Raw genomic sequence first — 27,728 nt, forward strand, 5'->3', positions numbered from 1 at the left:
CACATATTTTGTGTGAGTGGGAGCAGAGGGGGTAGTAATCTTAGTTCCCAAACACACATCTATAGGTAAGCGTGCTTCCCTTCCGAACATGAGTAAATAGGGGGAGTATCCTGTGGCCTCATTTTTTGTACAATTATAGGCATGGACCAGATGTGAGATATATTGTCTCCATTGATGTTTTTGTTTTGTATTTAAAGTGCCTATCATATCCAGTAAGGTCCTGTTAAAACGTTCTGGTTGTGGATCTCCCTGTGGGTGGTATGGGGTGGTCCTCGATTTTTTTATACCACAGCAGTTACATAACTCATGAATTAGACGGCTCTCAAAATCTCTTCCTTGGTCAGAGTGAATTCTTCCTGGAAGGCCATAATGTATAAAAAACTTTTCCCATAAAGTCTTGGCTACTGTAATGGCTCGTTGGTTAGGGGTCACATATGCCTGAGCGTAACGTGTGAAATGATCTGTAATAACTAAAATGTTACTTTCCCGTCCGCTTGGATCTTCCAGTTTCAGAAAATCAATACATATTAAGTCCATTGGCCCAGAGCTGGTTATATTTACCATATAGGCTGATTTTGTGGGCAATGTTTTTCTTACTACACAACTGCCACATGTTTTGCAGAAGCGCTCTATGTCTTGATTCATAAGAGGCCAATAAAATCGTTCAGAGATTAACCCCTTAGTCTTTTCATATCCCAAATGGCCATGGTTATTGTGCAAGGATTTCATTACCATTGTTTTGTACTTTGCAGGTAATACTAGTTGTAATTTCTTGGTTCCATCCTGTCTTCTGATGCGTCTGTATAACAATCCTTGCATTACAATCAAATTCTTCCTTTGTCGAAAAAGAACTTTGGAATTGATGGAAAGGCTTGAATAAGTAATATCTGTTTGATGGTTTTCAACTGCATGGATAATGGGAAAAATATCTTTATCTTCATACTGCTCTTTTGACATCTCATCTTTACTCACTACCTCCAATCCCTCCATTATAGAATGGCTTAGCCAGCAGTACAGAGGAGGGATGGCCCTTTCTGATGCCCCTATCGATGTTATAATGACAGGTTCCACATGTCTTGTGATATGAATTTGATGACATAACCCTTTTACTTCTGCAGCTGGGACCTCAATCCACTCTTCCTGTGCAATATGGACATCCTTCCTTGGCAATCTAGATAATGCATCTGCATCCTGATTATTTATTCCTGGACGGTATTTAATGATAAAATTATAATTGGATAATGCTGCTAACCAGCGGTGACCAGTTGCATCTAACTTGGCCGTGGAATGTATGTAAGTTAAAGGGTTATTATCTGTCTGAACTACAAAGGAAACACCATATAAGTAATCATGGAATTTATCAACAATGGCCCATTTTAAAGCCAAGAACTCTAATTTATGAACTGGATATCTTTTCTCACTAATGGATAAACCCCTACTGACATATGAAATGGGCTTTAATTTATTTTCTTGCAGTTGGTACAATACTCCACCTAGTCCTTCATAGGAGGCATCAATGTGAACTTCATAGGGGAGTTCTGGGTTGGCATAAGCTAATACTGGTGAATTGGTTAAACTATATTTTAACTTTAGAAAAGCTTCTTCACACTGGACATCCCATCTTTCTCCAAAGGATTCCTGAGGTTTATAATAATTATCTCTTTTCAGGGATAGTTTCTTCTTCCAATTAGTGGGAGGATATCCCTTGGTTAATTCAGTTAAGGGTCGAGCCAGTTTGGAATACTGGGGTACAAATTTCCGGTAATATCCACAAAACCCCAAAAAGGACCGTAGATCTTTCAGGTTGTCTGGACGGGGCCAGTTCTTCACAACCTCAACTTTTTCTGGGTCGGTAGCTATACCTGCCCGGCTAACAATATGGCCTAAGTATCTTACTACTGATTGGCAAAATTTACACTTTTCCACTGATAGTTTCAGTCCTCTAGCTTGCAGCCTATCTAGTACTTTAAGGAGCCGCACATTGTGTTCCTCAAGAGTCTTTCCAAACACAATTATATCATCGAGATAAACCAATACTTCTCTGTAGCACATGTCCCCAACTGTTTTCTCCATAGTCCTCTGAAATGTAGCAGGTGCACCCTTAATTCCTTGGGGCATTTTCAAAAATTCAAAAAATCCGATAGGACAAATGAAAGCTGTTTTAGAGCGATCTTCTTTACTCATGGGGATTTGGTAATAACCGCTTCGCAAGTCTAGTACTGAGAACCACTGACTACCTTGAAGACAGTCTAGAGCTTCATCCACTTTCGGTACTGTGTATTGATCTGGTATAGTACGATCATTTAGAGTTCTATAATCAACACATAATCTAATTTCTCCATTTTTCTTTCGGGCGACCACAATAGGGGATGCATACGGACTTTCTGAATCAGCAATTACACTAGTTTCTAAAAGACCCCTTAAGTGTTTTCTCACATCCTCAAAGTCTGCAGGTGCTAACCTTCTTGACCTTTCTCTAAATGGGGTGTCATCTTTCAATCGAATATGATGTTCCACACCAGTAGCAGTACCTATATCCCACTCACTTTTGGAAAAAACTTGTTCTCTAAGTTGAAGTTGTTCCATCAACTGTTTTTTTCTTTCACAATCAATATCACTACCATCAAAACAGGGTTCTAAATTCAGGGACACTATTTTATTTGTTTTTGAATCTGTGGCAGGAAGTCCTGGTGCACAGTTCACTCTCTGGCATATGTAATTACTGTTAGCTGATTTACTATCTACAAAGCTAGGTTGTTCTTTTTCTTGCTTTTCACACCACTTAATCAGATTTTTGAACATGTTAGTATTAGTTCCTACTATGGCAGGTAATTCTCCGTTATCACCAGGGGAGTCAGGACAAACTAAAGCTATAAATGGAACAGTTTCATTTGGTGTGATCAACCCAGGTTCAAATGAAATTAGAGCCACAACATAGCCTAAATAAGGATACTTTTGTTCACTCAAGCCCCAGATTGTGAGACCACTAAGTGGTTGGATAGGTACATCTGAGATATACAAATTATACCAGGACTCAAAAATAATGGATACTTGAGATCCACTATCCATTAATACAGTACATTGATGTCCATTGATCATTGCTTTAACCAGTGGAGCCTTTCCCATTAAGCTATCAGGAAGACTATTTGACCACTGGGCACTCCCCATTGCTCGGACATTTATGACTGGGGAGTCTGTGAGGGGATCACAGAGCTCCCTTGTGCGTTTCCCGATTGGGATGGCATCCCCTGTGCAGTATAATTATTCTCTCTATTATTCCCAGAATTAAGGCATTCAAATGATCGATGTCCGATTTGCCCGCAACTATAACAAGTATAGGTAATGTGGTTACCCCTTTGCCTATTGGCTCCTCTTCCCATACCGGAAGGCATATTAACATTGTTGGTTTGTTTTATCTGTAATTCTATGAGTTGATCTATTTTCTTGTTTTGCTCTTCCAGCAATCTGAATAGCCTCTCATCCATAGTGGGTTGATCAGAAGCAGGAAGAACCACTTTTACTTTTTTTATAGTTTTCTCCCTATTTTCTATCTGGACTTCCTCCAATTTGACTTCTCTGACCAGCTCGGTTAAAGTAGGAGGAGGAACCTTTGTCATAGTACATCTTAATCGTTGAGCAACCGGATTATTAGTCAAAGCACCCTTGAGTATTTGCTTCATCCGTTGCTCATCCTCAGTTCCCTTAGCAAGACCTCCCTTATCAATAATTTTATAAATTAATCGATCAACTCTGTATATATAATGTGTTAATGTTTCTCCAGGCTCTTGATATGTGTTATTTAACCTGGCCAACAAATCCCCTACATCTTCCAATGTACCATATGAAAAATCTAAGGCTTCTATATAATCTTTTAGAGTAGCCTGGGAATTACTTCTTCTGGTAGCCTGAATAACTCCCATGGCTGGTCCCCTTAAACTTTCTACAACTCTCTGTTTCTTTATATGTTCCGGACACTGCCATTCTTCGGAGTGTTGTATTGCAGCCTCCCTCCACAATTCATAATTCTCTTCACCTGCAGGCACAGGTGATATCCCAGAGAAGATCCTTAAACGTCGGTATCCTCCCTCATAGTGCCACCTTTCCAGTTGACTAACAACTTTATCTACCACAGTTTCTACCTGGACCCCAGTTATTTCACCTTTATTCTCTTGTGGAACAGATTCTGAAGTGGTAGCATGGAAACAGCCCCCAGAAAATAATTCTCCTAATCCATGGTCCTCTGTTTCTGTGGCGTCTTCTCCCCCAATATTACCACCGTCTGGCCACAAAAGTTGTATCCTTCTTCCTGGTACATTTTCCATAGCAATCATTCTTGGAAAAAATACTTGGTCTAAATCGTTTCTGTTACTGATCAGTAAAGCAAATGGATCCCCATATTGTCCCTTCCACTTATCAACAATATATGGGTAACTTATTCCATACAATTTTTGTACCTCCTTTAGTACATTTTCCTCACTGACATCAGAGAAATTTCCTCCTAGCCCAAAACTGCACTGCACATTAACCCCTTTATCTCTACACCAACGGAAAATGTCTTCCCCAGTTACTATTTCCATCTTTTGATTTTGGTAAACAGGAGACCACTATATGTTCGGATCTCAGCAGTGCCTCCAAAATGTAACGCTTAGTTCACTTGCTTAGCTAATGTTTTGTGCCTCCACCCAAGCTTTTGTTATAATGACCCTATGGGTAATTAAATTAGGTTAGCTAGGGATAACCTCTAATTCTAATATACAGATTAGTTATTCAATACAATTATAAAGTAAAAACGTCTTTATATTTTTTATGATAAATTAACAACACTTAGGCTATATTAGTATACATTAGTATAATAACAATTATCAAATATTAAAGTGGAAAAACAAATATATATATACCTGTACAACAGACTACTTGCATGCAATACAAAAAACTTTAGAAAACCAATTTGTTAGATGTAAATATATATATACCCGGGTATAAATAAAAAATGTAAAATATTATTATTACTAATATGTCAATCCCAGTTGTGCGCAGTTGGGGCCCATATAACATCCGGTATAGCCACTTACTGGATAAAGTCTCTGTATACTAGTAGAGCATTAAATTCCGCTGTGTTCTCCTTTTACGTAGTTTGACCTCCAGTTAATAACGTGTATCTTAGGTTTGTGTCCTTTGCAACAATGACATCCAAACTATACTTGTGCTGAATCACACCCTGAGAAGTATACTGTACAACTCTTCTCTATGGTCCAATTATGAACAATTAAAGTTCTTTTCTTTAATGTAAAGTAACTGTGTTAGCTGCATATGCGTTTATCTGAGCACAGTCCTGAGCAAATGATACAACGTTGCAATCGCTAGCAAATCACTTGAAATGTAACATTTAGATGAAAGCAGGTATCAATGTCCTCAGCTCAGTTTTGTAAGTTCAGGCCAGACTGTCAATGTATAAATGTATAAAGCTTTACTTTTATTCCTGAAACTGTTCCTCTGGAGCTTATATTGAGACTAAACTCACTTCTTAAACATGCAACGTGTCCTCATCAGTTTACGTTTGCAACAGATATTAGAAGCTGTCTGCACTTAGGATGTTAATAATTATAGTCTCTGTATTCATAAAACGACAGGAATTATCATCACATCATATGACGTAGATAGCAGCTCTAACATAGCACCACACACAGGTTATACTGGCTGCCTGGTCATTGTACTACAGCTTGGCTGCTCCCCCAATCTCTGACTTGCTACAACTGGCTTGTGTATGCTGCAAGTAGTGTCTGTACACAAGGCTGCTGGCTTCACTGATGCCACTCACCGCTGCGTGGACTATATAATCATCAGTCCTTCTTCACTTTATGGCCACTACAGCATCCATGGAAGAAAGTCTAGCACAGAAGCTGCTGCTGCTGCCAATTATAGTTAAGGCCCTGTATGGCTTTACTCTATTACTGACTCCTGCCGATGCCGAAAAGACCACCCTAACGACAGGTATTGCTCCCTTGATGCCCTGCTCTGACTGTCACTCACTCACAGTGCCCGTCTTTGCTCTAGTTACAGCACAGCTTCTTTACCAGCAGTGCAGTTAGCTCCTAGGATGTCAGTCCTGTCTGGGGTAATGGCGGTTTTTCTTTCTAACTGTCACTATGAGATGTTTTCCTACTCTTCCCTAGGACTGTCATGTGACTGGCATCATGTGACTGGCATCATGTGACTCCCTTGTCACGAAGCATAAGGTGGCTCTGGAAGTTTCCACAAGTGTCCCTTTATTCTCTTGCCAGCCGTGTGTAAATACATGAAATACATTAAAATGTGTAAACACATGCAATATCTAAGTATATACATCATACATTAATTATGTTCCATCAATAAAAATGACATATATACACATACATATACCTTCTCATGAACTACAGATTAACTTTTAAATCCTAGCCTGTGCCTATGGAAATATGTATTTATAGACAAAGGTTTTTCACAGATATGACTATATTTTCAGCAATGTATGCCTATCTGTTAGCATCTCTTACAATTATATGCCTATTCAGAGCACTGAGTTTAGTTTGAAAATAGGGCGCTACATGTACTTAGGACATGTGGGCATATACTGATGCTTGAGAAAAATAAATTCCGTACTGCATTAAGAAGAGGATTCTTCACCATTAGAGCAGTAAAATTCTGGAACTCATTGCGGGGTGGTTATGTTATCTACTGTAAATTAATTCAATTCAAGACTGGATACATTTTGGCCACTAAGAGAATCCTATAGATATGACTTACTCAAGTCAGTAGTTACAAGTCAGATAGGTTGAACTCGATGGACTAATGTCTCTTTTCAACCTTAATTGCTATGTCACTATGGCCCTTATTCTGGTCGGTGCGGATATATCCGCGTGCGTTCGGCCCGCCGATGTTTTGTGTCTGCGCATGTGCAGAGGCGTCTCTGCGCATGTGCGAGCGGGGCGTACGGCCAAATCCCGCATGATATGTGAACACTCCGAACAGGGGTGGAAAGGGGCGTGAAGGGCTATTTGGGCTCATTACCATATGCATACGCCCCGCGTTTCATGGGCGTTCCCATGCAAACGCTGGGCGTACGTATGGTAATGCGGCCGTGACGCACGTGTATGGGGCGGACATATGACATCGCCGGATGTCAGCTGCCCGCCCAGATCCCGGCTTTTGCACGGAAAAATGTCCGTGTGGTCTGAGGTTGCGGGAGCTGGTGACCTGCTGGTGTCTGCGACCATCGAATGATGGGGGAGGTTCCCTGAGATGGAGGAGGCGTATTCCGTGAAAAATACACGTGCGGTCCGTTCGGCCAGCTTATTACCGCGTACGGACGGAGTTGGCGATCCGTATGGAAGGCGGGGTTTCGCACGCACGGTCCTGGCCGCATAATCGGATCCGGCCGCACCGATCAGAATAAGGGCCTATGTTATGTTACTAAGTTGCTGTAACCTTTATACAAATAATGAAGTGTCTAATAAATAAGGCCTGTATATAGGGTTATGTGTGTATCAGGTGTATGATGATGATAATAATAATAATAATGTGATCCATGTTTATTGGGTGTGTGATAGCAGTGCAACATGAGCACAATGTTCCATGTTTAGCAGGTATCTGTCAGTATTTGGACAAATGGAGCAAGAGGATCCTAAACCAGCATCTGGGCCAGATGTATCAAGCTTCAAAAGTGATAAAATGGAGAGTGATAAACAGCCAGCCAATCAGCTCCTACCTGCCATGTTACAGACTGGGTCTGAAAAATGAAAGGTAGCAACTGATTGGCTGGCGGTTTATCACTCTCCACTTTATCACTTTTTGAAGCTTGATACATCTGGCGCTCGATCTGGTAACAGAGGGGTTGATGTATTAAGTCATGAAAAGAGTGGAAAAGTGGACCAGTGGATAAGGTGCCCATAGTAACCAATCAGCCCATAGCAACCAGTCATTGCTGACTGGTTGTTATAGGCAACTTTACCACTGGTCCACTTCTCCACTTTTATTCACTGCTTGATACATTAGCTCCGGAGGAGATATGGATATAGATATGGTTGTATGCTCATTAAGTATCTTTATGATTCCACTGAGGCAGTAGTACTGTAGCTGGTCTCATGTTTTAGTAAATTTGACAAATGCAGCTGCCTAGTGTCTGAAGACAGCGAAGTAAGTTATTCTCCATTTGTGATGTTGAGTATCGGTCAAATTCAAATATTTTTATCTTATTTATTTATTATTTATTTATAGTTTATTTCATACATATAACTTTTTCCAATATCATTATTGTTTGTTTTCTTTTAGTTTGTGCTGATTTTTCCCATATTATTGGTAATAAAGAATAACCATACTTTAAGTTCTTATTCAGGGTTTTCTTTGTTGATTAATACCCCTAAATTTGAATAACATTATTCTATCTCATTTGATATAAATACAGTACATACAAGAACTTGTCATGCTCCAAATATAAGCCAACATGATATAGCTCTGTAATTGATATTCTCTCCTGAGACACGCTACAGTTTTCGGTACTTGTTTCCTAGCACGGCGCCCGCGATTTTGATTGTAAGCATCGGGTCGTAAAATTGCGTTGATTTTTACATTGGAATCAATGTAAAATGGTCCCTGAGACCACATTTTGCATTGATTTTAATGTAAAATGCCCCAAAACACCCCATTTTCACAGAAACCCCCCCTGATGTTTCAAATGCCCCCCATTTTTAACGGCACCCCGGTATTGACGCCAACCCGAAGCGCAGCGAGCCCGCGAGGGGCGGCGGTACGCGTCCTCCGACCTTTTCATACCCCTACTATTCACGTTGGCGTGGAGTTGAGAACAGAAAGTGTGGCGAGCGCAGTGAGCCACCGAGCCCGAAGCGTGGCGAGCGCAGCGAGCCCCGCGTGGGGACGCGGATACCTTTACAGGTATCCGCATCCCCTCGCGGGCTTCACAGGTATCCGCGTCCCCTCGAGGGGCTCGCTGCGCTCGCCACTCTTCGGGCTCGGTGGCTCGCTGCGCTCGCCACACTTTCTATTCTCAACTCCACGCCGATGTGGATAGTAGGGGTATGAAAAGGTCGGAGAACGCGTACCGCTGCCCCTCGCGGGCTCGCTGCGCTCGCCACGCTTCGGGTTGGCGTCAATAACAGGGTGGCGTAAAAATTGGGGGGCATTAAACATACTTTTTACACATATTCAATGTCAAATGGGCCATATTGGCCCATTTCACATTGTCACCTATGTAAAATCGGGTTGATCGCGTTGATCGCATCAACCCGTTTTACACTTTAAAATTATTTTATCATTGCTCCCTATGGGGAAATCGCGTTGATCGCGTCGGTCGCATCGCGGCCCCTTATTAGGGGCCGCGATGGACGCGATCAACGCGATTCTCACTTTTACCGGCAATTGAGCTTGTTAAAGTAAGAAAATCGGGTCCATCGCATGCCTTAAGTACCTTAACTTAAGGCATGCGATGAACCCCGATGGGCGCCGTGCTAACAAGTACCCAGTTTTCCATAGAATAGTGTTTCTTGTAGCGCACTTCAGCCGGCAAAACCATACCATTTCCATACTGCTTCCTCCCCAAGGAATCTATCTCCCAGCTTTATTATTGCTTGAGGTGGGACATCCATGTGATAATTAAAATAATCATAGGGATCTCCAGCACCATGCATCCCTGGATACCTGTAATATGTGATAAATATATATATGAATCCTACGTCCCCCCATTAGTGTCTAATCCAACTACATGTCCCAGCAATCCCCCCGCCACAGATTTTATCAAATGGATTGCTAAAACTGTGGCATGGCATGCTGGGACGTGTAGTTCCACAACAACTGGAGGGCCATGAGGTTGACACCACTGATCTATGGAAACACTAATACCCCTTTCACATCGCACTTTTAAAACGGTATATTGCCGTTTTTTTCCCTTTTTAAAACGTTTAAGGCTGCACTGTGAATGCACCACAGCCGATTTACCGTTTCAATTTAACTGGCATTTCGAACCGTGTAAAAAGCAGAGTCCTACACGGTTCCTTGCCGTTTTTTCTGCTATGTGAATGTGTACAGTTTCAATGAAACGGTATTTCAGGCTTAGAACAGAGCTACAGAGCACTGATAGGCTGTCCCCTGCGTGGTGTCACTGCCCAGAACCAGGAAGTAAACTGTGTCACTTGCTCTCTGCTCCCCTGCGTCCTTTCTCACAGGCGCCGGTATTAATCGTTGCCTGGGGGGAGGCAGCCGCACTTCCACCCGGCCGTCTCTTGCTCTCTGCTCCCCCAGCGTCCTCTCTCAAGGGAGTTGGTGCTGGTTTTTGCCTGTGACGGGGAGCCGCACTCCCGTCCGGCTGTCGCTCGCTCACTGCTCCCCGGCGTCCTCTCTCACAGGATACGCCGCGTCCAGGAGCGATCCCCGCCGGAGGGGGCTAGCAGCGCACCCGCCGTCAATCACTCGTTGCTTCCCCGGCGTCCTCGCTCTGAGGATACACTGCATTTAAAACGGTAATCTGGCCACTATTTAATTACCGGTTTAAAATACCGGTTTTTAAAACGGGTCTGCGATGTGAAAGTGGTATAATACTCTGGGTTGCCGACCCTCCCGGAATTTCCGGGAGTCTCCCGAAAATCGGGACCCCCTCCCGGCACCCCGGAAGGGTGGGCAACCCTCCCGGATTCAGGGGGGACCCCCGCTAACCCCCGGATCGCGGCATTAAAATGCCGCAATCCTCGGGTTTTCGAGGAGGGGGCGGGGCTAAATGACGCGATTTAGCCCCGCCCCCTCCACGGAGATACCTTAATCCCCTGTTTTACCAGCATAGGGGCGGGGCTTAGTGATGTCACCCTTAAGCCCCGCCCCCTGAGTGGCTACAGAAACTCTCCTCTCCGGGCTTCTCCCGGAGAGGAGAATAACAAAGTCGGCAACCCTGCTAATACTGTATAATTCTTTGAAATATAGTACTCAAATATTAAACACCTTGGTGCTGTGAATAGTAAATCGTAAAAGAACAAATGCAAAAAAAAAGTAAAGAGTGAATGTGTCCTGAAACAATTAAGGTTCTCTGTTCTTGTTTGGTTTCTTATTCTCTTTCATATCCACAAGGTGGCGGTCTCCTCAAACCATGTATACAGCAAAAATAAAACATGTATATAGTCTATTGTAATTGACCAAAGTGAGAAGTGTAAAATAAAAATGAATCAAAAGTGAATCCAGTGATTTACATTGGGTCAACCACTGAAGGTCGACAGGCCTTAGGTCGACACCTGAATAAGTCAACATGGGTAATGTCAACAGGGTTGGAAGATCAACAGTCAAAAGGTCGACATGAGTTTTTTTAAAAATTGTCCCGAATGTCAACACAGTCGACATTGACTGTTTACTAAGTGTACCACATTCCCTCGCATGGCTTGCTGCGCTAGCCATGCTTCAGGCATGGTGCCTCGCTGTACTCAGCACACTATTCTCCCACCACGCCGTAGAGGATGGTAGGGCATGAAATACCGCCTGTCAGCACATGTCAGCTTAAAAAAATTAGATAAACTGGTACTTATATGTTAGTTGGGGGCCCAATAAGCTATTTGCTTAGTGGGCTATTCTGCGTAGGGAAACCGCATCGCATCGCATGGGCCATTTTAAGGGGCATGTGATGCGATGCGATTTTCCTATGAAATTTATTCACTGCTCTCTTTGCCCCGGGGGGATCGCATCACATCGCATCTCCCGCAAAATCGCATGCGATGCGATTTTATAGGGTGTACAATGCAATGACATTAAGGTACACAATAATAGCATTGTATGACATATAATGATGTTTTAGGCACCCCTCCCCCCCACTATCCAGGCCACCCCGAAGCGTGTCAAGCGCAGCGAGCCCCTCGAGGGGTGGCGGTACGCATCCTCCGACCTTTTCATACCCTTACTATCCACGTCGGCGTGGAGTCGATTTTATATAATGTGGCGAGCACAGCGAGCCACCAAGCCCGAAGCGTGGCAAGCGCAGCGAGCCCAGCGAGGGGACGTGGGATACATGTAAAGTAATACGCATCCGCTCATCATGCTTTAGGCTCGGTGGCTCGCTGCGCTCGCCACACTATATAAAATCAACTCCATGCCGACGTGGATAGTGGGGGTATGAAAAGGTCGGAGGACGCGTTCAAGTCCAATGTCTAGTCATGCTCATTGGTCCTAGCGCTAGTAGCAGATCCAATGGTGAGCCACTATAAAATAAGACCATTAACATCATTCAACATTCAATGCAGACCATTTTTTTTTATAAAAAAAAAAAAGTCAATTCATTTAAATATTGAAACCAGACTTTTTAAATTGCCAAAACAATTTGGACTGCAAAAGGTTAAGGAAGTCAACAATATGCATGTTGACCATATGGTGTCAACCTATTGACTGCACATTTAAAAGATGACTTTACTCAAGTGGGTACTGACACACTGGGCTATTTTGTGCTGAAAGCAGCTCAGTTTTGTCAATTGAGCTGCTTTCAGCTGAAAAGCTGCCCAGTGTGTACAGCCTGGCAATGCGCAGGGAGCTGGTATTACCAGCAGATGAGCGACAGAGTGGATGGCTTTCCATAGCGTCCTGCTATGGAAAGTCATCCGCCCCCGGGAAAATCGCTTAGATGGATGAAAATCGCTCAGTGGCCCTTATCAAAATGGGCAAAACCATCTGCACTGCAGGTGGGGCAGATGTAACATATGCAGAGAGAGTTAAATTTAGGTGGGGTGTGTTGAAACTGAAATCAAAATTGCAGTGTAAAAATACTGCAGCCAGTATTTACCCTGCACAGAAAAAAAATAACTTCCCCAAATCTAACTCTCTCTGCACGTTACACCTGCCCCTCCTGCAGTGCACATGGTTTTGCCCATTTTGAGAACAAGTTTGTACTGCGATAAGATCTGAATAAGGGCCAGTGTGTATGCACTGAGCGATTTTCAGCCCAGCGATTTTGCCCCTCATCGCTGTCCATTAATATCGACCAGGGTGTATGGCCCTTAACAGGTGGTTTCTTACCTCTCAGTTGTATTTGCATACATACTAGAAATGTATTGACTACATGCTGCTAGTAATTGGACTTGTGTAATTTGCTGCCTAGTTCCAGTTTGCCTTTTTGAACCTGTATTGATCATATGTCATTGATGAAGTCGACCAAACAGCCCCTCTTTGCACACAATGTTGCGTTGCAATCTTTCAGTGTTGGGTGTCACTTTATGCTAACATGCATAATAGTCGCAAAGTGACTGAGCTGATTTATTTGCTATATGACACATACTGTATCTGTATATCTTGGTGCGACAGTGTCTCTGACTCTGTACACACATTTATACAGAGGGTACTGTATGCAATCACATTGTTGATCATTTCAAATCGTTTTGAAATTTTGCCCGGTCCTGGTAAAAAAAAAATAGGGGTCCTCTGTATTTTTTAAACCAGCATCGGCTCCCAGCAGCCAGCGGTGCCATGTAACAGCTGGGGTAAACTATTTTTATTAGTTCCCCCGGCTTTCTGGGCCTTGTAGTTCTGCTACAGAACTCAATATCTTTATTTTTACACTTTATTTAACTCTATATTTGCCATCAGCCTAGCGTCCACCACCCAGGGATGCTGGGGACAGCCCAGGGCTTCAGGGGTCCCCACTCCTCCAGGGACCCGGCCCGGGCTCATGTTTTGGCCGGGGGAACTAATATAGTTTCCCCTGGCCATGGCATACGCTGGGTGTTGGAGCCCAATGCTGGTTGTAAAAATACTGGGGACCAATATTTTTTTTGTCCTCCGTATTTTTGTAGCCAGGATCAGTCTAGGAGCCCAGTGCTGGTTTATTTAATACAGGGGGACACCATTTAGTTTTTTCCCAGTATTCGAGAAACCAGGACTGGTTTAAAGACCACCACACACCAAACAACTTACATGTGCCCTATTGAATGCACGCTCTGTTTGCAATAAATTAACATCCATCCATGACCTCTTCATCTCCCACAACTTCAATCTGATGGCAATTACAGAAACCTGGCTCACACAATCAGACACAGTCTCGCCTGCAGCACTGTCACATGGTGGTTTCCACTTCACTCACACCTCTAGGCCTGGTAACTGTAAAGGAGGTGGAGTTGGTATATTACTGTCACAAGACTTCACATACTCAGTTCTCCCACCAGTTCCTTCACTCACATTTACATCATTTGAAGTTCACTCTATTAGGGTTTTTTCCCCTTTCTCTCTGCGTGTTGCTGCTATCTATCGCCCACCTGGGCTTCCCAAATCTAAATTTCTGGAAGATTTCTCTGCCTGGCTCCCCCATTTCTTATCCTCTGACATCTCCACTATCATCCTGGGTGACTTCAACATTGCTATTGACAGTCCACCATCTTTGCATGCCTCCAAACTCCTCTCTCTAACCTCCTCTCTTGGCCTCTCCCAGTGGTCCGACGCCGCTACTCATGAGGAAGGCCACTGCCTTGACCTCGTTTTCACCAGGCTGTGCTCAGTCTCTGATTTTACTAACACTCCCTTCCCTCTCTCTGATCACAATCTCATTACTCTCTCACTCTCCTCCATTACCTCAAGCTCACTGACACAGAAATCATGCAAGCCTACTCTAACCCGCAGAAATACTAATGCAATTAATTTTCCACAACTTACCACCTCCCTGCAACAACAGCTCTCACTAATTTCTACATTTACCTCTCCTGACTCTGCTGTTTCCCACCTCTACCAGACTCTTGAAACAGCCCTTGATGGAGTGGCTCCAGCTACCCATTATACCCCACGTAGGCTTAGATGCCAACCGTGGCACTCCAACACAACAAGACAACTACGAAATCAGTCACGTAAAGTTGAACGCCAATGGCGTAAATCTTGTAATATTACTGATTTCCTCACATATAAGACTAGCTACCACTCCTACTGCAATGCTTTGGACACGGCCAAACAAACATACTACCAATCTCTCATCTTTTCTCATGCCACCAACCCTAGGCGACTTTTTAACACTTTTAAGTCTCTTCTGTACCCTCCCCCTCCTCCCCCACCGGCTACCATCAGTGCACAAGAACTTGCCTCCTACTTTAAGGACAAGATTGATAACATCCGAGATGAAATGGTATGCTCCACAATCTCTAACCCTCTTTCTGCCACACCTGAACCCTCTGGCACTTTCTCTTCGTTTGAGCCCACAAATGAAAAGGAAGTATCCGCACTCTTCTTATCCTCCTACTCTACTACCTCTCCTCTTGATCCTATACCTGCACAAGTCACTAAAAATCTATCTCCTGTGCTTATTCCAACCCTAACTAAAATCTGCAATCTCTCTCTTGCTACTGGTACTTTTCCGTCTCTGCTCAAACATGCAGCGATTACTCCCATTCTGAAAAAACACAATTCTGACCCTAACTCTCTCTCTAACTATCGTCCTATCTCTCAGCTCCCATGCCTCTCCAAGCTACTTGAGAGACTTGTCTACTCTCGCCTAACAAACTTTCTTAACTCCAACACCCTATTAGACCCGCTTCAGTCAGGCTTTCGTTCTCAACACTCCACTGAGACAGCACTGACTAAAGTGGTTAATGATCTGGTAACAGCTAAGTCTAAAGGCCATTACTCACTGCTTATTCTTCTAGATCTTTCTGCTGCGTTTGACACTGTGGATCACACTCTCCTTTTACAAACACTACACTCCCTAGGTCTTAATGATACAGCCCTTTCCTGGTTCACATCTTACCTATCTGATCGCTCTTTCACTGTTCGCTTCTCTGACTCTACTTCCTCTTCACTACCTCTGTCAGTCGGGGTTCCGCAAGGCTCAGTCTTAGGTCCTCTGCTTTTCTCAATCTATACCTCCTCGCTTGGCAAACTAATCAGCTCCTTCGGATTTCAGTATCACTTATATGCGGATGATACTCAAATCTATCTATCAACCCCAGAGTTGTCACCAGTGGTTTTGGGCCGAGTCTCTGAATGTCTCTCTGCCATCTCACTTTGGATGTCTTCTCGCCAACTCAAACTCAATATTTCCAAAACTGAATTACTTATATTCCCGCCAACTAAGAACAGTTACCATCCTGATATCTCCATCACTGTTGACAACTCGACAATCTACCCTACCCAACAAGCTCGTTGCTTAGGGGTCACCCTCGACTCTGACCTGTCCTTTGTTCCCCACATTCAATCTGTCTCCAAATCATGTTACATGCATCTAAAAAACATATCCAAAATACGACCGTATCTCACACAAGACACTACTAAATCTCTTATCCATGCACTCATTATATCCCGCATTGATTATTGCAATAGTCTCCTAACTGGACTTCCCAAGAACAGACTCTCACCACTGCAATCCATTTTAAATGCTGCTGCTAGGCTGATCTTCCTTGCAAGACGCTCATCGTCTGCTGATCCGCTCTGCCAGTCCCTCCATTGGTTGCCTGTATATTACCGTATTCAATATAAAACACTTCTACTTGCATATAAAGCTATTAACCATACTGCACCAGCATATATCTCTGCACTTATCACACAATATCTCCCATCTCGACCACTCCGCTCTGCACAAGATTTGCGTCTCTCATCTGAGCGGATCACTAGCTCCCATTCACTATTACAGGACTTTCATCGGGCTGCTCCCATCCTATGGAATGCCCTTCCATGCACAATTAGACTCTCCGCTAGCCTCCAAACTTTCAAGCGTTCCCTGAAAACTCACCTCTTCAGGCAAGCCTATCATATTTAAGTTCTACATGCATAACCCTCCGAGGCACTTATGTATTATATAGCTTCCCTTCTGGACTTGTAACTTGTTGGGACTGCTATGCTATTACTGGTGCCTGTCCTTGTGTTTCCCTCCTATATCCCTATAGATTGTAAGCTTGCAGCAGGGCCCTCCTACCTCCATGTCTGTCTGTTGTTACCCAGTTTGTTTTATCACTGTTTACTATTGTAAAGCGCAACGGAATCTGTTGCGCTATATAAGAAACTGCAAATAAATAAATAAATAAATAAATAAAGACCCCGCGCTGTTTTTTTTTAATTATTATTTTTTTTTTATTTACACTGAGAAGCCTACACAGATATGACTGTACTGGCCGAATTCAGCAGCATGAATGTTAGTAAATAAGCACACCACCATAGAATCCATTGCCATATACAGCCGAGTTCTATTGAGGGTGTATTCATTAGTATTCCAGATTTCAGCTGTATATAAATATGGCAAATCAGCCAAATTCAGCGGAAAGTAAGTTAGCTGATGCTAATTTACCAGCCGTATCTTAGATCGAATTGGTAGGAATACATGCATTTGTTCGTGTTAAGGGACCACAAGTGCCAGCGACGCATCAAGAGAGGAGGTGGCCCATGTGCAGATTCCTTCTGTGACCCCTCCTCCCAAGCATACTCTTGTGCTGTCCCATTGTCTAGTGTGCATGCGCAGATCTCTTGGCAGCCATTTTCTGATGAATATGGTATTGGCAGATGCCATGAGGATGTTTCCTGCCAACTGCAAAGGTTAATTTCACAAGCTTGAGGTAGAGATAATACATACGTAGTAGGATATGGAAGACAAAACCAATGGTAGCAGCTTATGAGCTGGTATATGTCAGCAGTCTGCTCTCTGCTAGTAGGGGGCTGTTTCTGAGTCCTGTACTATCATTTTTCTGCAGCTGGAGCAGATCTGATATCTGAAAGGGGTTTATTATTTCTGGCTGCTGGAGCACAGAAACCGGATGTGTGAGTGGACTGAGGTACTGTACCATACTCATGGGTACCTCACCAGACAGTTATTGTTTAAACAATAAATTCTGAAACAATGTGACACACCACTTGGTATGAGATCAACCAGTTAGATATAACTTCTACATATAAATTGGAAAACATCTGAAAAAGTACCCGACTTCTAAGACTATGGAGAAGATGTGGGACTGGCACATGGATATGAACAATTCTACATTACCATCACATTGTCACCTTTCCTTAGTGCAAACTCCCACAGCCAGTGTCGGAGGAGGCAAGAAGAGGCTTGCTTAGGATGAGCACAGAGGTAGAGCTGTGACATGTGGTGCTGTCATCTGCCCCTGGAGATGACCTCACCACACCGGCTCCTCACCTTCTACAAGTTGGTCACTATCAGCATGTTGAACTATGATTTCATCTCCATGCCGGTCACTCTCCACTTAGTATAAGTTCACCAGGCAGAAGAGGATCCAGGACCATTGCTACTAATTTCCTTAGCAGTGAGCAGTAGGAGCACTTACAGTTTGCTGTGGTGGCGGCCGGTTCAGCCCACAGGTCATCTGCGCTCTATGCGATGCAATGGTCGCACCATGCTAGTTATGGCTTGTGATGGCAATAGTTAAGATTAAGAGACGTTCACCACATAAATAAGGCAGTAATAATCATATGGCAAATAAATCAAACAGTTTACAATGGGGATATTGCAGTATACTAGAAGTGCGCAGTGTTAATGTACAATCACTGTATTCATGTAGAATATGCTGCAAAGGTTCCTATAGTTATTGCTAGTAGTTTTAAGGCCCATACACACTAGGAGATATGGAGCCTAAAGTAGGTCACTTTCCCGCTTTGAGCTACTTTGAGTTTAAAATCTCCTAGTGTGTATGGGCGGGCGATGAGCACGAATGCATGTCCTTCGGCCTGTATAATAACAGCCCTAGTGAACCACTTTCCATAGTCTCCTACTATGGAAAGTGGTTCACCTCCCCATGAAAATTGTAGGGCTGGGTTAAAAACACCCAGTCAGTGTGTACGCACCTTTAATTCAGAACTACAGTATAACCTGTACAGTGCTGCATATATTGTGTGGTGCCTTAAAATAAACTATAATATGCCTCACTCTTCATACTAAAACATGCATTTATACTAGGCCTGTACCTTTTGGAATGACTTGAGTATATCTGCCTGCATCTTACATAAACCTAGTGCATATGCCACTTGTGCTACTGAATATTTATGTGAAAAAAACTTTATTTTATTGCATCTTTATTAATGTAACTTTTTACTCATTGGCCTCCAACTCAGAATCTGTCCCATAATGTTATTTTTGTGTGTCCTTCCACATCTAAACCTCTTACTACAACTTCAGATGATGATGGTCCAAGTGACATTACTACCTTCATGCTAAGAACAATACAATTCGTTTTTTCTCCAAAAACAACTACAGCAAAAAACTTAATTTCCAAATGCGCACAATAAGAGCAAGTTTGCACAGACTTTTCAGAAATGTATTTTATATATGGTAGACGGTTTCTAGTGTGAAAAACTTTGTAGATTTATGTGATTATGATAAAACTCGGACTAATCATTATGTTAATTTTACAGAACTGGACTATTTACCCCGGATATGGCTTTTGAAGCAATAGTGAAAAAGCAGATTGTGAAGCTAAAAGTACCAGCTCTAAAATGTGTTGACCTAGTAATGCAAGAGTTACTGAATACGGTTAGAAAATGCACTTCCAAGGTTTGTTTTTAATCTAGATTTATATGTAGTTTTGCTTTGTTCTATCTATTATATTGTATTGTATTGTATTGTATTGTATTGCCATCACACTCATCTGACAAGCATGATACAGTTAGTGGGCTTGCTTCATAGGTGAATGCGGTTTTGATTCAGTCACAACTGCCTTATGTCTTCAGTTCTGTATACAGTATGCTGCAATGGTCCTGCAATGGTGGTTGCAGTAGTTCAGTTGGTATCCAGTCCTTAGGTTGACAATGTTTAGGTTGATAATGACCAGTGAGTAGGTTGACACCTAAAAATGGTTTTTGTTTTTTTTAAACAAACTTGGTTCATACTTTACCATCCAAGTGGGCATAGAGTTAGATTTTAATAGTGGGCCAAGCTCAGTGAGGTACCATGTTACTTATATGATGTCCATGTCATCATATGTCAATGCAGACACCAAAAAACTTTAACTTTTACAGCATTGACCATGTTCGTGTCGTCCCTTACCTTGTGTTGATCTTTTTTTACCTAGAGGTAAAAAACCGAGTGATTGTCGACCTAGACATTGTCTATCATCTATACCATAAATGTTCAGTTTTAGTTGGTTTCATTGACAGCCAGCGACCACTTTGGGGCATGTCACCACTGGTTGAAGTCACTTTACAAGAAAAACAGCTCCTTTGGCATTAGAATGTCTTCTTCGATGAACTGTAACTGAAGGCGCAGCACCAAGCCGATTTGCATCCTTCTCCGAATCAGGACCAGTGTAATTTGCAGCCTATTGTACATGGAGGTCAACAGAAATAAATATCAGCATCTATAATGACTAAAATAATGGCAGCGGTAAACTGTTAGCCTAAGAGGAAATACAGTTTGTGCTTTGAAAGATATTTGGCATTATATAAAATATTTGCTGTTCTATATTAGAATATGGAAATATGTCTAAAGCAGCCCATACACGGTCCGTTTAACGGATCCGTTTGGGACTTAAATAGTACACATCGGATCGGATCGCATCCCTAGTGCATGCAGTGTGCATGCACTGCGATCCGATGTGTACCTAGTACAAAAAGTATGTGCAGCACATACTTTTTGTACCGTACTATGTGATGCGCAGGAGCGCACTTCGCATAGTACAGAACGGAGCCTTACACAACGGACCGTGTATGGGCTCCATTAGGCGTTACAGCAGTGGTTCCCAAACTGTGTGCCGTGGCTCCCTGGGGTGCCTTGGGACACTTTCAGGGGTGCCCTGGGTTGGTGGTCCAGGACCAATTCAAATTGTTTATGATCAATTATTTATGGACAAAACCAGTGCTGGTGGCTGCCAATCATAAAATATATGTACAATCAGAAGCAAATCCTGCCCTTTAAACCATAACTGAACCTAAGAAGCACATATAAACACAATCTATTTAATTTTATATATATTTTTTGGCGCCTAGGGGTGCCGTGGAAAAGTTCTGATACTCTAGGGTGCCGTGATTCGAAAAAGATTGGGAACCCCTGCGCTAGAGCAAATGGTGGTCTAGACTTTTTGACTGTCGTCTCTCCCAATGTTGACCTAATGATTGTGTCGACCTTTTGACCCTTAGGGTTGTTTCACAGGCTCCAGCTCCTGCCGGGTGGCGAAACCCTGCACGGCCAAGAAGCTGTGCCACACACAGAAGTGAATAATGGACATGATTGTGTCCATTCACGCGGGACAGCCACGGCTCGGACGCCCGGCTGCAGCCGGATGTCACGACTGGAAGGGACGGCTGCCGGGCTGTGGCCAACCCCACCATTCTAAACTTCTGTGTGCGGCATGGCTTCCTGGCCGTGCAGGGTTTCGCCACCCGGCAGCAGCCGGAGCGTGTGAAATGGCCCTTAGGCATGTTGACCTTTGCTCTGTGTAGACCTAAGGCCTGTTGACCTTAATTTTGTCTACTCAATGACCCATACCTCTACTCCCATTGATCTTTCTATAAAAGCAGCTATTGAGTGTGGAGAGTGGAACCCGGGAGGTTTTTTGCATGTTTTCTTTATGTAATATTGTGTATTAAATGTTTTGAATTATTATAATTATTGGTGTTTATGCATTATTGAGCGCCACAAAGAAGTGTCTTTGTAACATGAACATCCATTCGCAGGCCGTGGGGAAACTCCCACATCATTTAATGGTTACCGACCATTGAATGATGTGGTGAGTGTCCGCATATCTAAAGTTACTCTCAGGTCACTTAGATATGCGTGCACACATGAAAGGAAGTGGGAGGGAAGCTGACATACGGTGATGTCAACTGCCCGGCCCCTACACTCATGTCACGGGCCGATTACAATGGGAATGTCCAGCATTTTCCCATCGGCGCGACTACACACAGCCGCCCCACACACCCCATCCACAGTGTTGGGTACACCCTGTTCGCCATGGCGGCATGCACCCGGCATCTGCACATGCACAGAAATGCATTTGTGCATGCGCAGATGCACAACATCGGTGCCCCGTGCGAACGCACTGGGGATACGTATGAACCAGAATAACCCCCCTGATTTCATTGCTGTCTTTGAGTATGAATGCAAACACTTTCTAACATTATGGTGGAGGCTTTAAACAATTAGGAATAAGTGGGAATATATATATACCACACATCACACACACATATACATTACACACATACACATCACACACACAGTACACCCCATACGCACACACACACACAGCACACTATACACACATATAAACTTAGCGAAACTCACACACTTACACATTGGACACATACACACAACACACACATACATACATACATAACAAACCACATGCAGTACAACAAACACCCACATACACTGCAACACACACCCAAAAACAGTACAACACACGCACACAAACATTGCACAGATACATACAGAACACCACACACACATATATATACGAAGCACACCTCACACACACATTGGACATATACACACAACACACATACACACATACATCACTCACACACACACACCCACATTCACTACAACAAACACACACACACACTTAAACATTGCACAGATACACAAACACAAAACACACACACAGAAAAACAGTACAACACACACAAACACCAAAAATCAATGCATCATAGGTGCTAAATCTCAGGAGTGGATGCGGAATTTATCAACACACACAAGCTATCAAGAGGGTGTGTTTTCGGACAACATCCAAACCATGCGTGTGCGGTGGGAACAGAAAGATTCTGCATGGTCTTACATCGTCCGAAGGGATGGGAAACTGCCCGTACGCACCCATTCGGTGTATTTCCGCAAACAACACTACTCTAATCGGAGCTCATACATCTGCCACATGACACACTTATGCAATTAGGCAACCTCATAAATTTTTATTTTACCCCCACATGTTTGCTGTTATCGCTGAATGTAAAAGTGACATTTACATTTATATTAGTGTTACACATTTCTGTCCATTGCTTGCAGTGAAAAATGTGTGTCAAATAGCAACAGTGCAGTGGTGTTTGCAGCATATATTTGTGTATTTAGTAATGGGCCATTTAGGCAGCAATGATTCCAATTGAAGCTATGAAAATAGTGTAATTAATCACTAATGAGTAGAGGAGTGGATTGTATTGTGTTCAGCTGAGAGTGCTTCAGGTGCGGGCGTACTAATTGGGCGAACCGAATGCCTAGCACATGAACAAGTGCTCTCCGCAAAGTGAAACTTGCTTATGAAGACCGCATATTTCATGCGTGTTGGTTCGTTTGCAGTCGGTGTCGTGTCCGAATGTACGCCTACCAGAGTTAGTGCACTCCCTCGTGTACGCCCAGATTTACGCCAAGTTTTTCCCACTTTGAAACCACGCCCTTGTGTAGGGCCGAATGACGCCCATATTTCCCGAGTCGATACGGTGCACATTTGTGGACGGTATTAGAGAGAACGAGTACGTAGACCATGCTTGGCACATGTTACATACGCATGCGCAGACGGCTAAAAAGCGCCCTCCGAAAGAATTCGGAACGGACCGCACCAACCAGAATAAGGCCCTAAGTATCAATGCAAACACATTTTAACATTATGGTGAAGGTTTTAAAAAATTACAATCTTGGCCCTTTGGCACAGCATAAGACATAATTTTACAGCAATTTTGGAAATTAAAAAACCCCAAGGTTTTTCCGGGCAACGCCGGGCGGGTCAGCTAGTAATATCATAAATTGATTAAGGGAATCTTTATAATGATTCTCAACCATATGCTAAAATAAGGGTTCACTAAATCTTTGTTTGCTTTTAGTTGCACGGTATACGTAGGTGTTATACAAAGAACTATTTTATTTTCTATTTTAGCTTTCTGATTATCCAAGACTTCGTAATGAGACAGAAAGTATAGTGACTTTATACATTCGTGAAAGAGAGGAGAAAACCAAAGAACAGGTACAGTATGTTTACAGATACAAACACCTCAAGCATGATTTTGAAGCCCCATACACACTAGATGAGTTTTTAAAATCTATTACTCAGAAGAGTCTTTCTGCGCTATATCATTTATGTGGTATGGGATTCCGACAGTCGGGATCCCGAAAGTCATTATCCCGACGTCGGGATCCTGACTGCCCGGAGTCAGACAGCATGGCGAGCGCAAAAAAGCCCCTTGCGGGCTCGCTGCGCTCGCCATGCTGCGGGCACGGTGGCTCGCTACGCAAGCCACCTATTCTATTCTACCTTTATGGGGGTCGTGGACCCCCACGAGGAAAAATAGCGGGTGGCCGTCGGGCACCCGGCTGTTGGCGTTTTGACAGTCGGGATCCCGACGTCGGGCAAATGACTGTCGGGATCCCGACTGTCAGGTACCCGTCCGGCACCCCATTTAAAAACTTGTCTAGTGTGTATGCTCAATATCATTAACGATGCTTGTTTTCACACATTGTTAATGACTCCCATCATCTGTGCATGCAGCTCAATCTTACTATATCCTCAGTGACTGCATGCATAGAAGGGTCCAGTGACATCACTGAACAATATCATTAACCAATATCGTTCAGTGTGTATTCTCTATATTATTTGCCCAGCGGCACTGCAAGTTTATTTACAGCATATCGGTGGTGCAGCTAATCAGCTAGTGTGTACAGGGCTTCAGTGTGTACTCACACAGAATCCCAGTGCTGTGTAGTGCATAGTATAAAGAAATCAAGCACAGTGTAGTTTGTGATGTTTCACATTAAATGGATTCATTTCAAAAGTGAATGAAATAAATCAACGAGGACTTAACTGTGTGTAAGCACGTTATCTCATACAGTATGAGTGTCTAGTGCAGTGATGGCTAACCTTGACACTCCAACTGTTGTTGAACTACACATCCCAGCATGCCCTGCATCAGTTTAAGAATGGCCAAATAGCAAAACTGTAGCAGGCCATGCTGGGATGTGTAGTTCAACAACAGCTGGAGTGTCAAAGTTAGCCATCACTGGTCTAGTCACAATGTAGAAAATATTTTTTGGAAAGTAACTTTTTTTTATATATTTTTTTTTAAAGGTATTACTCATGATTGATATACAACTTTCTTATATTAACACTAATCATGAAGACTTTATTGGCTTTGCTAAGTAAGTTGACTTTTTTCCTATGTTTGTTTGTCTTTTATCATTCTCTTATGTGTTGTCATTCAATTTCTTATGGTGTTGATTCTGACATTTTGCATGACCTTACTGTAATGGCCCGTACACACGGGGCCAACGGAAGCCCTGTGCCTAGTGATGTGCTTAAGCACACATCACTGGCACACATCGCTGACACACATGCGATGCACCAGCGATGTTTACTGAGCGATCTGTGTGGAGCAGCATTCTCTTGTGAGGACCCTGGTGATCTGACTAGATCTTGACTGCATGGGACTGCACATCACCATCGTTGGGGGTATACACACGGGGCGATGTGTGCTTAATTTCTAAGGGCCCCCATACATTAGGCCGAATTGTCCTAAGGACAAGTCGTCCCCGACTTCCCCTGAGCTCCCCCGGCAGCTCCCCGGAGAGCTTGATAAGAATTGGCACTTGATGTGCCATTTTTTATATGTGATAATTCGGATGTGATTTCTCACATGTAAACCCAGGGGAGCTGCAGCCAGGGTAAAGGCAGGGTCCTCATACATCTAGCCACAATACACTACACAGCTGAAATGCTTGGAGCGAGTTACCCGTTAGATACCATGCAACTCTGCTAACGTCACACCTTTTTTGCCTTGCAATATAACTAAAAACTAATTTTCAGCGCAAAAAAAGATGCCAGATGCTAGATGAGTCTCACAGGACTGAGAGGGGATGGTTGGCACGACTGGGGCAATTATGTATGTGGACACATCTGCATAGTATGTAAATTATTTGAATCAAGCAAACCAACCACTCATTATGTGGGCTATTTTGATCGATAAATAAAAATGGCACAATATTCTAAACCAGGTATGTCCAACCTGCGGCCCTCCAGCTGTTGTGAGACTACTCTAATAGCAAAGCTGTGGCAAGGCATGATGGGACTTCACAACATCTGGAGGGCCGCAGGTTGGACATGCCTGTTCTAAACAGTCTGCTTATTAAATGAATGTAATGATTGTCAGAAAAATTTCCTGTGTATAAAGCAAGGCCATAAATGAATGAGTGATCAGAGCTAATGATATGTTATTTGTTAGTGCACAGCAAAGATGCAATCAGCAAAAGAAGAGTCCGACAAGCAATCAGGTAAAAACAGCACCTATTTTTTTTTTACAGTAATTATTTAACGTTATGATGCCCAGATTGTTAATGATAAGTTCCAGTTTATGGACAGCTTATATGTCTTTTAAATGTACTTAATAGACCCCAACCCCCAGCTATCTTGATCACATACAGTTTCTAGCAGAGTATCTATCTATCTATCGCATGAGAAACTGGCAAGTCAGTCAAAGCATTGCTTTGGTAAAAGGACCTGTGAGTCCTGAAACATTAAAAGAATTAAAGATAGCTGAAAGCTAAAGATAGCTTAATACAACAGTTTAATGCACGACTCTGAGTGCCGCCAATTTTTCGCATGTTTGATAAGTGACAGACAAGTGTTTGTATTTAACCTTTTTCTACCTTTCTGCCTGTGTTTGATTTTCTATGAATCCATTAAGCTTTATATGTGTGTATCTTCACAATCTTTAGAGAGATAAGTGATGTCTTCTGTTCTTTTTTTTCCCCGCTTTTGATAAATGGAATTTATCAAAAGCGGAATAAAATGCTTCCATGTGCACAATGTTGTTTGACTTTTATTCTGGTTTTATCATTTTAGGATTTAAGTAAATTTTCTTCTACTTGCTTATAGTAAGTAAATGTGCATCTCTTAGAGACTCTTCCCTCTACCAGAGTATATGCAGTAATCAAAGTGGAATAGAATTGAGACTGACATAATGGAATCCTCCTACAAAGTAACAGCTTTTACTGCTGTCTTCATCAGTCTTCTCCGCTACTTATTGCCGTTCAAACTGACCAATTTACATCCCTTTGATCTGAAGGTTAAAATAGATGGCAAGTTAACTGAGCCCCAACTAGGTTCAGTGGTGAGCAGAATATATATGGTCGGTTGGTATGGAACACCAATAAGTATGAAACTATTCTTTATCTGCTTTTATGCTGTGCAGCTTCAACACCTGTAAAACAAAATATTCATGGCGCCTAGCTCTGTATAATTGTTAAATGTCTCATGCTGCCCCCTATTTGCAGTGATTATAGATAAAAAAAAATTTGCACCCTTTCCATGACAGTTTTTTTGGCAATTGCTTATGGCAAAAAAACTTGACTTTCTGGAATATAACATGCACACAAACACATTAGCAGGGGAAGAACAGTAAGAGCATCGAGCCTGCCAGGTAGAAAGCAGAAAATCCCTCTTTGGCAGTGCTTTTTCTATAGTTTAGACCTGCTAACACTATTCTGGTATTATCTACTGGGGATAAGCTCCAAACATTGCCTTAGATTGTACTCCCCATAGAGAAGAAGGGTCTGCAGTCTTCTGTGGTTACTTTGATGAACAATGTATCTCCTGCATGGAGACTTTTCCTTGGGCAGGTTTTCTGTTTACCCAGATGTGAGAGGTAACTGATCTTTAAATGAAGGGTTGTATAGTTCTACTAAAGCTATAGGGCCTATGTTTTTGAAGACGTATAGTTAAAACAAATAAATAAGACAAAAGAAATCCCTGTTCTAAACATACAGTACATCTTTATTAGACCCTTAAAAACATTACCAAACAGTTTGTAGATGAACATTGCTATTCTGCTAGTTT

General features: G+C 42.8%; 1 protein-coding gene across 7 annotated transcripts in view; it reads left to right on the forward strand.

Moving 5' to 3' along the window:
* DNM3 (dynamin 3) overlaps positions 1–27,728 on the forward strand; it is a 359,404-nt gene that overhangs the window by 52,415 nt on the left and 279,261 nt on the right. For 5 of the 7 annotated variants that reach the window (XM_083157019.1, XM_083157020.1, XM_083157021.1 and 2 more), the window contains 5 exons: positions 19,339–19,477; positions 23,781–23,867; positions 24,966–25,036; positions 26,116–26,164; positions 26,736–26,767. In XM_083157019.1, the coding sequence (XP_083013145.1) occupies positions 19,339–19,477; positions 23,781–23,867; positions 24,966–25,036; positions 26,116–26,164; positions 26,736–26,767 (378 nt within the window). The remainder of the gene's footprint in view (positions 1–19,338; positions 19,478–23,780; positions 23,868–24,965; positions 25,037–26,115; positions 26,165–26,735; positions 26,768–27,728) is intronic. The other 2 variants (XM_083157022.1, XM_083157025.1) reach the window with 1 other exon arrangement.

This window comes from Crinia signifera, chromosome 8, assembly GCF_055691185.1.
Source record: "Crinia signifera chromosome 8, ASM5569118v1, whole genome shotgun sequence".
Taxonomy (NCBI): domain Eukaryota; kingdom Metazoa; phylum Chordata; class Amphibia; order Anura; family Myobatrachidae; genus Crinia; species Crinia signifera.